This window comes from Xenopus tropicalis, chromosome 3 (assembly GCF_000004195.4).
Source record: "Xenopus tropicalis strain Nigerian chromosome 3, UCB_Xtro_10.0, whole genome shotgun sequence".
Lineage (NCBI taxonomy): Eukaryota > Metazoa > Chordata > Amphibia > Anura > Pipidae > Xenopus > Xenopus tropicalis.
The window spans coordinates 136578237-136591183 of NC_030679.2; the positions used below are offsets into that span (position 1 = coordinate 136578237).

Here is a 12947-nt window from a genome sequence, read left to right on the forward strand (position 1 = left end):
GCAAGACATCATTGTAGCATTCGGCCAGTGGTTAGTCCAAATATAGCCTGAGAGCGAAGATGCCAATAGTCCTGTAAGAGATATATTTGGCCTTTTCACAACACATTCCCCAGTGCTGAGAGGACACTAGTACATTGGATGTGTCCAAGTCTGTTGTTTAGAAAATTTTATATAACAAATGCCATTTATCACCCTGTACATTGAAACAAATTCATCTAGAACAGCACTTTTCCACCTTATGAGGGTCATACTTTGATGATTATAGAAGTATTGACTGAACTGGGGGACATTACAATCCCTTGGAACTCTACATTTGGTTTGAAGGACTTCAGGTGGATAGCCCTGAAATAGAAGGATTAGGAGAAAGAGAGTCTGATGAGGGTTCTTGGCCATTAGGCTGGTAGAACTTCAGTTGGATAGCCCTGATATAGAAGGATTAGGAGAAAGAGAGTCTGATGAGGGTTCTTGGCCATTAGGCTGGTAGAATTTCAGTTGGATAGCCCTGATATAGAAGGATTAGGAGAAAGAGAGTCTGATGAGGGTTCTTGGCCATTAGGCTTGTAGAACTTCAGTTGAATAGCCCTGATATAGAAGGATTAGGAGAAAGAGAGTCTGATGGGGATTCTTGGCCATCAGGCTTGTAGAACTTCAGTTGAATAGCCCTGATATAGAAGGATTAAGAGAAAGAGAGTCTGATGAGGGTTCTTGGCCATTAGGCTGGTAGAACTTCAGTTGGATAGCCCTGATATAGAAGGATTAGGAGAAAGAGAGTCTGATGAGGGTTCTTGGCCATTAGGCTTGTAGAACTTCAGTTGAATAGCCCTGATATAGAAGGATTAGGAGAAAGAGAGTCTGATGGGGATTCTTGGCCATCAGGCTTGTAGAACTTCAGTTGGATAGCCCTGATATAGAAGGATTAGGAGAAAGAGAGTCTGATGAGGGTTCTTGGCCATTAGGCTGGTAGAACTTCAGTTGGATAGCCCTGATATAGAAGGATTAGGAGAAAGAGAGTCTGATGAGGGTTCTTGGCCATTAGGCTTGTAGAACTTCAGTTGAATAGCCCTGATATAGAAGGATTAGGAGAAAGAGAGTCTGATGGGGATTCTTGGCCATCAGGCTTGTAGAACTTCAGTTGGATAGCCCTGATATAGAAAGAATAGGAAAAAGAGAGTCTGATGAGGTTCTTGGCCATTAGGCTGGTAGAACTTCAGTTGGATAGCCCTGATATAGAAGGATTAGGAGAAACAGAGTCTGATGAGGGTTCTTGGCCATTAGGCTGGTAGAATTTCAGTTGGATAGCCCTGATATAGAAGGATTAGGAGAAAGAGAGTCTGATGAGGGTTCTTGGCCATTAGGCTGGTAGAACTTCAGTTGGATAGCCCTGATATAGAAGGATTAGGAGAAAGAGAGTCTGATGAGGGTTCTTGGCCATTAGGCTTGTAGAACTTCAGTTGAATAGCCCTGATATAGAAGGATTAGGAGAAAGAGAGTCTGATGGGGATTCTTGGCCATCAGGCTTGTAGAACTTCAGTTGGATAGCCCTGATATAGAAAGAATAGGAAAAAGAGAGTCTGATGAGGTTCTTGGCCATTAGAACTTCAGTTGGATAGCCCTGATATAGAAGGATTAGGAGAAAGAGATGAGGGTTTTTGGACATTAGGCTTGCAAAACAACTTTTTATGTGAGAGCAAGCTTTCAATGAGCAATGCTCCAAACAGGCATGTAAGTAGTGCAAAAGGTTACATTATGTGCTATAGGCTTAATTTAGCATGAAACACGTAAGGCTAAATATGTTGTGCACAAATAAAAGTCTGCTTTGGATTTTTGCACACCTGTTTGGAGGACTGCTCATTGATTGCTTGCTTGCTCTTACACAAACAGATGTTCCATGGTATCTCTCTCTGCACAGGTTTCTCCTATAAAATTGTGCTTAGTATAGGACACTGATTCCCAACCAGTGGCTCGGGGGCAACATGTTGCTCCCCAACCCCTTGGGTGTTGCTCTCAGTGCCCCCAAACCAGGGAGTTATTTTTAAATTCCTGACTTGGGGGCAAGTTTTGGTTGAATAAAAACAAGATTTCCTACCAAATAAAGCCCATGTAAGCTGATAGGGTGCATAGAGGCCCCTAATAGCCAATCACAGCCCTTATTTGGCTCCTCCATGAATTTTTATGGTGCTTGTGCTGCTTTCCAAGTATTTTTACATTTGACTGTGGCTCAAGAGTAAGAAAGGTTGGGGACCCCTGGTATAGGGGAATACAATTGTTAATATACTGGAGATTAAGGGTATCTGTACAGGTGCAGAATACTGAATACCTAGAGTTTCCTGTTACAAGTAGTGATGGGCGAAAAGTTTCACCAGGCATGGATTCGCGGCGAATTTCCGCGTTTCGCCATTGGCGGATTGTTTCGCGAAACGGATGAAAAATTTCGCCGCGGAAAAATTCGCCGCACGTCCAAAAATTGTCGGCGGCGTCAAAAAAGAATAGTCGCGGGCGACAAAATAATAGCCACGGGCGACGAAACAATAGCGTGCGACAAAATAATAGCCGCGGGCGGCGAAACAAAAGCCGCGCGACAAAACAAGAGCCGCGCGACGAAACAAGAGCCGCGGGCGACGAAACAAGAGCCGCGGGCGACGAAACAATAGCCGTGCGACAAAATAATAGCTGCGGGCGACGAAATAATAGCCGCGCGACAAAACAATAGCCGCGGGCGACGAAACAAGAGCCGCGCGACGAAACAAGAGCCGCGGGCGACAAAACAATAGCCGCGGGCGATGAAACAAGAGCCGCGCGACGAAACAAGAGCCGCGCGACAAAACAAGAGCCGCGGGAGACGAAACAATAGCCGCGCGACAAAACAATAGCCGCGGGAGACGAAACAATAGCCGCGCGACAAAATAATAGCCGCGGGCGACAATTTTTTTTGTCGCACGACATTTTCGCGGATCTTTTCAAAGATTCGCGAATTTTTCGGCGAAGCGAAACGGAACAGATTCGCTCATCACTAGTTACAAGGCAATTTCGATTTTCTATACCCCGCAGAAATCTAATCGTTCCCCCTCTTCTAGCAGGACAAACCCCAGTTGACATCTTAAAAGGGGATTATTTATTATAATGCTGTAGGCCTATAGGAGGTACAAGGAAAGCTGTATCCTGCCATTCTAGGAACAATGGAGACAGGTCTAAGTTAACAGCTTCACAGAAGCAATTGCAAACAAAGCAAAAAGGGAATAATGCTACATAAATATTAATTATCTTGCTAGAGCAGTGGTGCCCAACCAGTGGCTCTCAGTGCCCCCAAAGGAGGTAGTTATTGTTGAATTCCTGACTTGGGGGCAAGTTTGGTTGAATAAAAACAAGATTTCCTACCAAATAAAGCCCCCTGTAAGCTGATAGGGTGCATAGAGGCCCCTAATAGCCAATCTTAGCCCTTATTTGGCTCCTCCATGAACTTTTATGGTGCTTGTGTTGCTCCCCAAGTCTTTTTACATTTGACTGTGGCTCACAAGTAAGAAAGGTCGGGAACCCTGACCTAGAGCAACATTTCACATCTTAGAGTACATCTCACATTGTACAATGTTTATGGCTCAGTTCAAGTCCTTAACATGCCAAGGAGAACCAAGGTGTAAATAGGAGGAATATCTTTCCAATTGTGAAGGTGTAAAAATATTACCAAAATTACTTTTTAATAATACATCGAAGCAAAAGTCAGCTGATACCCCAGTGTAAGTTCCCTGCTGCAATGTGATATGTAGACCATTTTGGTTAGTATCACAATCCAAACAGGAGACCAGGCATGGCAGGAATGGATTGTTCTTGCAAAGCGTTTGTCCATCACATGCTTCAATTCACTGGGTCAAACTCCTTCGAAATCAAGAACAGAAAAGATACGGACCATCAAATGCAATGGGTGCAAACTGACTTTGTTGGCTCGTATCATTACATTCAGATGGTGCAAAGTCTTCTTCTGAATAGGCTTCAGATGGTGCAAAGTCTTCTTTTGAATAGGCTTCACTTTGTGATTCACAAACCAGCTCTTCAAATGGCTGATATCCCGATTCTATAATGAGAGTTGTCTCGTTAACATCATATGCTTCATCTTCATCTGGAACCTCAGGAGGAGTCCAGTAGATGAGATTGTGGTGACTTTGTTCACTTGAGGTTGAGAGGCGCTTCTCTTCCTTGGGAATCATATCGATGGTGTTAGGGTCACTGATCATGAAGAGTCACATGAAAAGCAGAAAAAAATGTCAACTGATGGTCGAGGCAGCAACAGTGTCCAAATGAACAGTAAAACAGACTACATTTTATTCTTGCCTTCAACAGGACCTCTCTATTCACCTGATCCAAATACCTTAAACTACCTCTGTTCAACATATAGTGGGCTGATTATTTTTTATACATTTTCTTAGACGACCAGATTATATTAAAATTATGTCATAGAAGGAAGTCTATAGAAGGTTGAACAACCAGTGTCGGACTGGCCCACCAGGATACCAGGAGAACTCCCGGTGGGCCCAGGTGTCAGTGGATCAGGTGTCTCTTGCTTCTGACTATTTGCCCAATTGTAAAGTCATTCTCTATTTTTGTATGGGAAAAAGAGATGGAAGGATGGAGAAAAGAGACTTGGATAATGAAGAAGTTGAAGGAGGAGAAGTTGAGTGAGGAGAGGATGTATAATAGTTTAGAAAGTCGGACTATGGTCCAAAGTTTTCTGGTGGGCCACTGGCATCTCAGTCCGACACTGTGCACAACCCTGGCTATCCCACCAACATCCTCCACCACCATCAGTACAGATGCTATTCTCTCCATATATACTGCTGCTACTAGGTTCACTCATACTAAAGGTTTATCGGTTTTACAAAGTTTTTTTACATGGGAACGGTATGCTCACTTAATTCTGCAGCTGTCTGCCAGCTCCTCGTAGGCGTGGTACTCGGTACAGTTTAAATATGATTGGGACTTCTTCTGTAAAGTAAACAGGTCAACAATTAATGATGTCCTTGATATAAACTTATTCTCAGGTCAGGAATATTATTATTTTAATTAGCCCTCCTAATGCCCCACCCCCACCCGGCCCCTGAACAAGGTGTCTTGGACCCAGCATTATTTATTGCTTCCAGTTTAGTAAGCTTTTATATAAGTAGATGGTGGTTTTTGTTTGCAAACAACTAGGCAGGTTATTTGATAGTCCTTGTTCACGGGGTCCCTGTCCCCAACTTCTCTAGAGTATAGGATGGGTACTCTAGGGTAATAAGGCTTTACTGGGGCCTAGTTCTGATCCCAGGCTCAGTGGACCTTCACCTGAGACAGAGAGGCAGCCAAAGAGGAAGCCACACCCTCCTGCTAAACATTAAATGAGTTAGCAAGAGGTGTGGTCAACCCAAATAACCAATAAGGCATAGGATAAGGGTGAACTATATACATGGGACTTTTCCCAGTAACAGTAGAAATAAGGATTCAAAGCCATTGGGGCAGATTAACCCTATGGATCCCTACATGTCAATGCTGTTTACATAAAGAATAATACACCACAATACCAAAGTGACCACATAGTAGCATTAGTTCACATAAAGAGGGACTAATGATCCAACTCACTGGACATTTTGCATGTATGTAACTCTTTATCCTAAATGATGACTGTAAGGTCCTTTTATCCCGGTGTTCATTTATAGACTTACACTTTTCTGCTGAAATTGAAGAATAAGGTTGCTCTTGCTGGGGTCTGGAAGCATCTCTTCCCATTTCTTCTTATACCTGTAAATATAACTGGGTTGTATCATAATGTACCAGGCTACTTAAAGTCACAGACCAACACTACAGGTTCTGTAATGTCCTATAATGGCCATAGCCACCAGTAGTTTCACCAAAGGAATGAACAGGCGTTGATCCACCAATCAGTACACTTGGAACTGGTCACTAGAAATGGCTGTTTTATCTGCTGTCTCTCACTTAGCTCTATTTATAGTTGGCTCGTAGGTGGAGAGATGCACAATCAAACGGGCAAAGTGAAAATTATAAAAATTAGAGGGTTCTTCTTCAATACAAGAGTGAGAGGTCTGGAATATATTGAAATGAGAAGGTCTAGCTATTTGAAAGGACCAATTAATGTCAACCAATGAAAATGGTGACCTCCAAAAGCCTGATTCTTGGGACTTTTCTTCTTATTAAGCATTTTTATGAAGTTATTCACCAAATTCCTATATTTTTAAGGGAGCTCATGGTGGAGAATGGTGGCCTAGATCTGTCTTTACAGACACAGACGCCCCTATGATGGTAAGACTGCCTCTGGAAACACACGTTTTTCAATCATGTGGTTAGTTGAATAATTTACTAATGTTATGTGAACTCCAGGGACCCAGGGCCTGAAGACTTCTGCCTCCGAATGCCAAAATGAAGAACCATTTTATCAGCCCTATACACAGTATATTACCTTAGTAAGTGACAGTGGGTGACAGATAGAAGTAGGTTATCTAGGTGTGCAGCAGAGGCTCCACTGAGAATAAAGAATAGGGCCCCTACTCTGGCAGTCGGGGCCACAGTAGCAGGGTCCTTGTAAGCCCTTGTTGGATGGACCCCTTTGTATGCCTTATCTTAGGCCAGAGAGCTGCCAAGCCCACAGGACTCCTACTAGAAAAGGAAGCTCGGGTAGCTGTAGGGAGGCATTGTGTGCTCTGAATTCCTGTACTATTTAATAATAAATAGATATTGTGAACAACTGTAATAAAGCTTCAAGGTGAATAATATCTGTAGCTGAGACTGCGTGGGCCTTCGGCTTATTCCATAATGAGTGTTTCAATACAAACCTCCCCTTGCCTGTAATGGCGGGTAGGGTCCATGCCGTACACTCACCTTCTCATGTATTTATATCCACAAAGGCTACAGACGATGAGGATGATGATGCATATAGGGATCATTACGTACAGAAGCATGTGGTTCGGAACTAGAAACAAGAACCAGCGTGACATAAATTAGTGAGGCATATTGAGTAAAGAAATACAGATATCACATATAACATTATTGCTATTAGCTGAACTGATGTAACAATGCCAGGAGGCCCTTCCTTGGTTTTCTTCATATATTCATGTCTCTTATATGTGATGGTAGAATTTTCTAAACATCTTGGTTATGTGCCTTCTCAAATCAAACCGAGAAGGTTTATCAGGGTTCTAGAACAAGACCCTTTGCCATGAGGTATCGGGTTAATTTAGCAAATTGTTGTAGGATCACTGTATGGGACCAACTACCCGCTGTAGGACACCTTGGTAATGTTCTTCATCATGTTTGGTGATGTGTTTCTTACCAGTAATGGGACCTAACTGGCTGTTAGATGATTGTGTTTAATGAATCATCTCCATCTAGACCACACATCATGAATCTTTCAAATGTAAAGGGGAAATCTGGCTTCCGAACCAAAATTAGTTAAAAAGCCCCTCACAACAGAAACCCCTAATATCCCTATCACTGTAACCTGTTCCTTCAAAAAGTCTGAATAAAAAACATTTTTATATGCTGAAATCCAGCTGCAAAACAGTTCTTCTCTTTCTGCATCATTTGAAATCCTGGCAGGGGAGGAGGGACTAAAACACTGATGTTATAAATTGTAACAACTTCTCCACAGCTTACATTCAGCATGCAGGAACTGCTTAACCCACAATGCATTGCACTGGGATGTTCCTTGACATCACTGTGCAGGGAATTGTGGGATTGGGAGGATGCAGGCTGAAGGCATGCTGAGGACATTCGACTACTGTTACTTTTTATTTGAGTCCCAAAGTAGTCAGATCAGCAGGGGAACAGGGGGCGGGGCTTAGGGAACTGTTCCAAAACCATATTATTACATTAAAAACAATGAAAAGGTTGAATATTTTTTAACTGATGTCTTTTGCACAGTTGCCTAAAAATGATGTTTACTTTTAAAAAAGCTTAAGATGTGTTTGGGTGGAGTTCCCCTTTACGAGAACCTGGTATTTGCATCATATCCACAAACATGTACCATTTTAATATCACCCACACTCTGTCTAATGTGGCGGATGATTTGGCAGTTAGAGAGACAGTTGAAATAGGGCACAGGTCTACTCAACAGGTAAGCTCTGTAGAAAACAATGGTTTTAGTTTTTACACAATAGACATGCCCGTTTATAGCCCTCTACAGAGCGTTGCCAAAACATAGTTTATTTTAGGTGCAGGACGTAGAACTACAAACATAAAATGTACAAAAATAAGTGGTTTTTTTTCCATTTGATGGTGTTATGGCTCCTTTAATGAGCTGTTTTTCCTAACTAGCTCTTGGAATATAATAGACTGTTATGTGCTTGGTGGATATTACTGATCTGTTCATCTGTCATGCACACTGAGAACTATGCAAATGGAATAGCACTTTCCCTGGCAGGATAGAGGGATTAGAGTTTAAGTGGAATTAAAAGAAATAATTTGTTTTTATCTTCAGTGTTTAGTGCAATTTATTCTCCGTCGCTCGCGCTTGACCCTTTTCTAACAGAGTTTTGCTGGTAAGAGCAATGCCATATTTTCCCTGCATCTTGCTCATTAGTGCTGGGATCAGAGCGGCGCCGACGCACCGGGGATAGTACGGCACAATCTCATTTTACAGATTTAGAAGGGCAATAAAATCTTCCCCTTGGAAACCATGCTGTATAAGTGGTGGTTGCCAAACTGTGGGGCTCAGCCTGAAGGCCAGTTGGGTTGAGAATTGGGGGCCATGCCTATTTGTTTTTCTAGACTCATCTGAAAGCCCAGTGTTAAGGTCAGTTAGGGTAAGATTTGGGTAATCTGATGACTGATACACCCTCACAGGGTCGGACTGGGGCTTCTGGGCCCCGACCCTTGCTGGCGCTCCCTCTGCCTGACCGTTCCTCCCCTTACGAGTTAAATTTACATGCTCAGAGGAGAATGTCGGGTAGGGGAACCTTTGGGGGATTAGGGGGGCAGTTTAGGGGACCCGGCCGGCGGGGGCACCTGCAGGGCCCCTGGAGCGGGAGCCCCGGTGGGCCCTGCACCCCTCAGTCCGACCCTGCACCCTCATTTTCCTACTAGTGATGTGGAGGTCAACCTGAAACCCAGTAGACAGTCAGCAATACCTGCTTTGGTTTTCCATGTTTGGCTTTTGCTCCACTCACTCCAAGGTCCACACGGGCAATCCTTTTCCGACTCCTTGATGATCATACGGACCTTTATGTTGTATGTGCTTAAGGGTTCGAGTTCCTTACCAAGGCGAAGCCCCAGAACCCTGTCTTCATTGTTGGATTTGTTTTGTAGCTCATACTGGCAGTCAGGAAATGTCTGGTGGCAGAAATATGAACAGGACGGGGTCAAGTAATTCACTAAAGGAGCAGCAATGTTACCTTGAGTTTATTTTGTCAATGTGAGGTAAGTGTCTATAGCACAGCAAAGTGCCCTGTTACTTTTTAGTCCTTCTGGCCATCAGGCCTCAAAATAGTCCCTGGCAGAACACAGAGGCCCAAACAGCCCCCCATAGGCCCAATAAATAGTGAGTGTCTATGGCACCTTACAGCAGCCCCTCTGGCATTTGCCTGAACCCACAGATTGCCAGTCCGGGCCTGATTTTCAGTACACAGAGGCCCAAACAGCCCCCAATAGGCCCAATAAATAGTGAGTGTCTATGGCACCTTACAGCAGCCCCTCTGGCATTTGCCTGAACCCACAGATTGCCAGTCCAGGCCTGATTTTCAGTACACAGAGGCCCAAACAGCTCCCCCATAGGCCCAATAAATAGTGAGTGTCTATGGCACCTTACAGCAGCCCCTCTGGCATTTGCCTGAACCCACAGATTGCCAGTCCAGGCCTGATTTTCAGTACACAGAGGCCCAAACAGCCCCCCCATAGGCCCAATAAATAGTGAGTGTCTATGGCACCTTACAGCAGCCCCTCTGGCATTTGCCTGAACCCACAGATTGCCAGTCCAGGCCTGATTTTCAGTACACAGAGGCCCAAACAGCCCCCCCATAGGCCCAATAAATAGTGAGTGTCTATGGCACCTTACAGCAGCCCCTCTGGCATTTGCCTGAACCCACAGATTGCCAGTCCGGGCCTGATTTTCAGTACACAGAGGCCCAAACAGCCCCCCCAGCAGCCCAATAAATAGTGAGTGTCTATGGCACCTTACAGCAGCCCCTCTGGCATTTGCCTGAACCCACAGATTGCCAGTCCAGAGCTGTTGGCCATTTAAGGTGCCACAAAGCTTGTTTTTGTTGCAATGCCCAGTAATAACCAGTAGATGGAACCATAGCTAACAGCTAGAAGCTGCCTCTGCCTCTATAGAATAACTAACTTTGCTCATAAAAACCAGGAAGTAGAACTGGTAGTTCCAAACAAAACACAGGTGCAGCCAGATTTACTGTATATAATTTATCCCATCTGAGGCCTACTTCAGATGGGATTATTAAAAAAAACTGGCCCTTTCATTTTAACCCCCACACTGATTTTACTGTGGTACATGTATGGGATCCATTATCCAGAAAGTTCCAAATTACAGAAAGGCCATCTCCCATAGACTACATTATAAGCATATAATTCTAATTTTTAAAAAGGATTCCCTTTTCTCTGTAATAATAAAACAATACCTTGTACTTGATCCCAACTAAGATATAATTACCCCTTATTGAAGGCAGAACAGCCCTATTGGGTTTATTTCATGGTTAAATGATTCCCTTTTCTCTGTAATAATAAAACAGTACCTGTAGTTGATCCCAACTAAGATATAATTACCCCTTATTGGGGGCAGAACAGCCCTATTGGGTTTATTTAATGGTTAAATGATTCCCTTTTCTCTGTAATAATAAAACAGTACCTGTACTTGATCCCAACTAAGATATAATTACCCCTTATTGGGGCAGAACAGCCCTATTGGGTTTATTCAAGCAAGACCTGCCCTCAGCCACATTTGCACAATTACCCCCATTTGTAATAAAAGGCACTAAGTTTGCCCAGAAGCAGAAACCCATAGCAACCAGTAAGATGTTTGCTTTGAAACAGGTGAGTATGTAAGGGACCCAATCTGGTGAGTTGGAAAGTTGGGCAGAGAGATAATTGCACAGAAGCACTGACCACATTTTTGGGATGTTGACCTTCTCTCCAGTAGCAGATCTGAAAGTGGGATTTTAAGGTATGCTCTATTGTCTCTGTGCTCCATCTGACTTGGTACAGCTGCCCTTGGTCTTTTTCCTGAACGTTTATGTTAATGGGGGGTCCATAAAGAACTGAAACAGGAAAACCGGTTTAGTTACCTTATCCACAGTGCTGAGACAGCAGCCCCTTGGCAGAGCTAAATTAAAGGACATGTAAACCTCCCACACAAAATGCAATCAGTGAACAGCCTCTTTGAAATCTTGCCACTCCAGGTGTTCAGAGGTTAATAGTAGGGTTCCTTCTCCCCCTCTAATCAGGGTCGGACTGGGCCGGAAAATATCCGGTGGGCCCCAGCGGCCCAGACCCGACCCTATTGCCGCTTCATCTGCCCTCCGATGTCCTCCCCTGACGCGTTTCACATACACGTGTTCAGGGGAGGACGTCGGACAGGGGCCCCTGCGGGGGGAAGGGGGGGTTAGGGGTGCGCTGCGGGGGATGCAACCGGAGGAGGCACCTTGGGGGGTACGGGGGGGGCCCCGGCGGGCCCTGCACCCCCCAGTCCGACCCTGCCTCTAATCCTTTTGGCCTCCTCCCTTAGGAATTGACCTTTGGCTCTTGGCTCTCTGAGCATGCTCATTTCTTCTCAACTCAAATTACTAAACACGCCCTCCAGTCTAGCAGCCAATAAATAGATGGCACTGCTGGTTTCCATAGAAACTCTGCTCTAGCTGTGCACTCTGCTGGAGAAACATGTTTTTTCTCCTAACCTTCTCTCCTGAGCTCAGCTTAACCATTACAGGGCACAATCCAAACAGGACTTTCTATCAAAGTAATTATGCCTGTGTAAGCCTGGTTTGGTTTGGGTGGGGGAGATATATATATACATATATATACATGGTAGGAAAGTGTAGGGTTTACATGTCCTTTAAGGCAATCACAGGTTCAAAATAAACCAGATTTTGGCAAAGATGAAATCATAGATACCAACCGTTATCACGCGCTAATATAGGTTTTTTTTCTTCTCCTGGTTTTACACTTATTTGCCAACTGGTTGCATTTAAATTGCCCATCTTAAAGCTGCAGCGACATGAAATGTACGGAACATTGGGGACCTCTGCCTGGCACGTGGGCTGACATTCTTCCCTGTCAAACACAGAAGTTAGTCACCATTTTCAAAGGATAATTTACTGTGCATAAAGGGGATAGGGGATGTCAACACTCTTTCCCCCCCACATGTAATAAAAGGCCCAGGAGCAGTAACCCATAGCGACCAATAAGATGTTTGCTTTTAAACAGGTGACCAGTAAATGCTACCTGCTGACTGGTTGCTATGGGTTACTGCTCCAGGGCAAAGTTGGTGCACTTTATTACATAATCCCCATAATGCTCAATCTCACATTACTCAGTTATTGCTGAACTACAAATTATCAAAGATTAAAGCTTGCGGGGGTTTGTAAAGCTTTTCCCCATCTCTACAGGGCCGACGGCCTCATTAAAATGCAAATGAATCTTCCAATGAGAATGGCACCTGATCTGCCTCCATGTTCTTTATTCCTGCAACTCAAGCTGGATGCTTTAAACACAGTTTCCCAATATGATAAAAAATAAAAGCAGCATGTCCTTCCTCCTGATGTCTGATTACAGTGCAATCATCTCCATATGTTAGATAATAGCAAGATGGCTGCAATCATCTCCATATGTTAGATAATAGCAAGATGGCTGACACAGTGATAGCAAACAGTATTCTTCTTGGGCAAATCTCCTGCATCTGTAATTGAGTTTTTGGGCATCATAAATCCTATTGGTGAATTCTATTGCATCTGTAACTAGGTTTT

General features: G+C 43.9%; 1 protein-coding gene across 1 annotated transcript in view; it reads right to left on the bottom strand.

Annotated features, from left to right (window-relative positions):
• Nucleotides 1–3675: 3675 nt before the first annotated feature.
• The window catches only part of LOC101733452 (cytokine receptor common subunit beta), a 57271-nt gene continuing 47999 nt past the window's right edge, over nt 3676–12947 (bottom strand). The window contains exons 9-15 of the mRNA XM_012953012.3: nt 12101–12255; nt 11092–11243; nt 9105–9306; nt 6859–6949; nt 5688–5763; nt 4901–4974; nt 3676–4218 (exon numbers count right to left, since the gene is read on the bottom strand). Of these exons, the coding sequence (XP_012808466.1) occupies nt 3879–4218; nt 4901–4974; nt 5688–5763; nt 6859–6949; nt 9105–9306; nt 11092–11243; nt 12101–12255 (1090 nt within the window). The 3' untranslated portion in view covers nt 3676–3878. The remainder of the gene's footprint in view (nt 4219–4900; nt 4975–5687; nt 5764–6858; nt 6950–9104; nt 9307–11091; nt 11244–12100; nt 12256–12947) is intronic.